We start from the raw sequence: 1,501 nt of genomic DNA on the forward strand, positions 1-1,501 counted from the left end.
CCAATATGACAGGAAAAATAAAAATTAACTGGAACTAGAGCTCGTAAGTATGTGAGGACAATATTCTAACATCAGTCCCATTACCAACACCTTTGATTAAGTTACCAGTTTTGTATGACTGCTCATCATTAAAAATAACATTCAATTAATGTTGTAACTCCCCTTTTGCAGCTGCTTGCCCAGTACTGCATTTCAGAGACATCTGCATCCAGGGCTAGATGGAAACAATTCCCTATTGCCTGTTTACTTTCCAGTTCCTTATTCTGATCTCCCAGCTTCCCACTGGAAGTGTAGTGGAAGAGGAAGAAAAATTCAGACTGCTAGAGAAGACCTGGAAGACATCAATTCAGAGGGCTCATTCTCTCCTGAGAGCATCAAGGAAGAACCAGACATTGCATTCTAAGACCATTAGCTCAGAGCACTTACAGGAACAGAGAGCCACATGCAGTCAGCAGGTTAAAAACTCTTGGCCCCACTTATCACACAGCTTACAGAATTTAGGATTTTTTCTGAGCACAAAAGAAACTGACAGTGATATGCTGCCATAAATCTAACTATACATTTTATCTGAAATTTGAAGGTGATGCTGATTTTGAAGCAGAAGGAGTTTTTTATTTAGATTACTGCTAACAACAATGTAACTTAAGGCAATCCAGTACAACTTCGAAACTGCTTCTAGTGACTGTATTATGCCAAAGCCAAGGTGCTTGCAATTTTCTAGTCAAAAACTGTTAAAGAGTGCTCTACCAAAGACAAAAAAAACTACCTTTATTTCTTTGCTGTGGGATTTTGAAGCTCCATCACTTCCTTGAAGCATCTTCTTCAGCTCTGTCTGCTTCTTTTGTCCTGACTCTGTGCTGAAAGCAAGTTGATCCAGATCTTTGCTAAGTTTCCTCAACAGACTGTCCTTCTCTGCCATCCATGCTTTCTCATTGGCTCTGGCATCAAACTTGAGCTGGAGAAAGTCCCGGGTACTCTCATATAAGAGATTTTGGGTCTTATGGAGCCTGCAAAAAGGGATCCCAGTGGAGTTAACTTCTTTCCTAGTGCCTACCTTAATTTCATCAGTCATCACTGCAAGCTGGAAGCAGCACAGGAGAAGACACGTGGTCTAAATGTGAGCTTAACTCTTCTCATCTAATGAAAGAAGTGCTCTTCTTCCAATGTGAGAGAGGATTTTTAATAAGCAGATTATTCCACTCATCTTCCACACACACTACCAGATGGCTGCATAATTTGCTTTTCTGCCTGCTGCAGAAAGCAGCACACTGAAAGTCATAACATTTCTATTGCTGCCTCTCATCTCATGACTACATCATGGTCATGCTCTCACACTCACTTTTCTGTTATAGCTTTGATCTTGTCCTGGTCCTTCTGGTGCCGGACCTCAGCTTCCTCCATCTGAATCCGCCTGTCCTCAAGCAGTGACTCAACCTGTTCCTTGGTCAATCGTGTCTGTTCTTCTATCTGAGCCTGCAGGGCCTTCACCTGCACAAGCAAA

General features: G+C 41.8%; 1 protein-coding gene across 1 annotated transcript; it reads right to left on the minus strand.

The window, feature by feature from the left end:
- Nucleotides 1-766: 766 nt before the first annotated feature.
- On the minus strand, nt 767-1,485 carry LOC115949421 (coiled-coil domain-containing protein 77-like; the record flags this gene model as incomplete). Its single annotated transcript, XM_031065934.1, has 2 exons — nt 1,340-1,485; nt 767-1,007 (listed from the first exon to the last, which is right to left on the minus strand). Coding segments are annotated over exons 1-2 (303 nt in total), but the record flags the coding sequence as incomplete, so codon positions are not given.
- Between the last annotated feature and the right edge of the window lie 16 nt (nt 1,486-1,501).

The sequence above is a fragment of the Geospiza fortis genome, unplaced genomic scaffold (genome assembly GCF_000277835.1).
Source record: "Geospiza fortis unplaced genomic scaffold, GeoFor_1.0 C13583758, whole genome shotgun sequence".
In the NCBI taxonomy this organism is placed as follows: Eukaryota; Metazoa; Chordata; class Aves; order Passeriformes; family Thraupidae; genus Geospiza; species Geospiza fortis.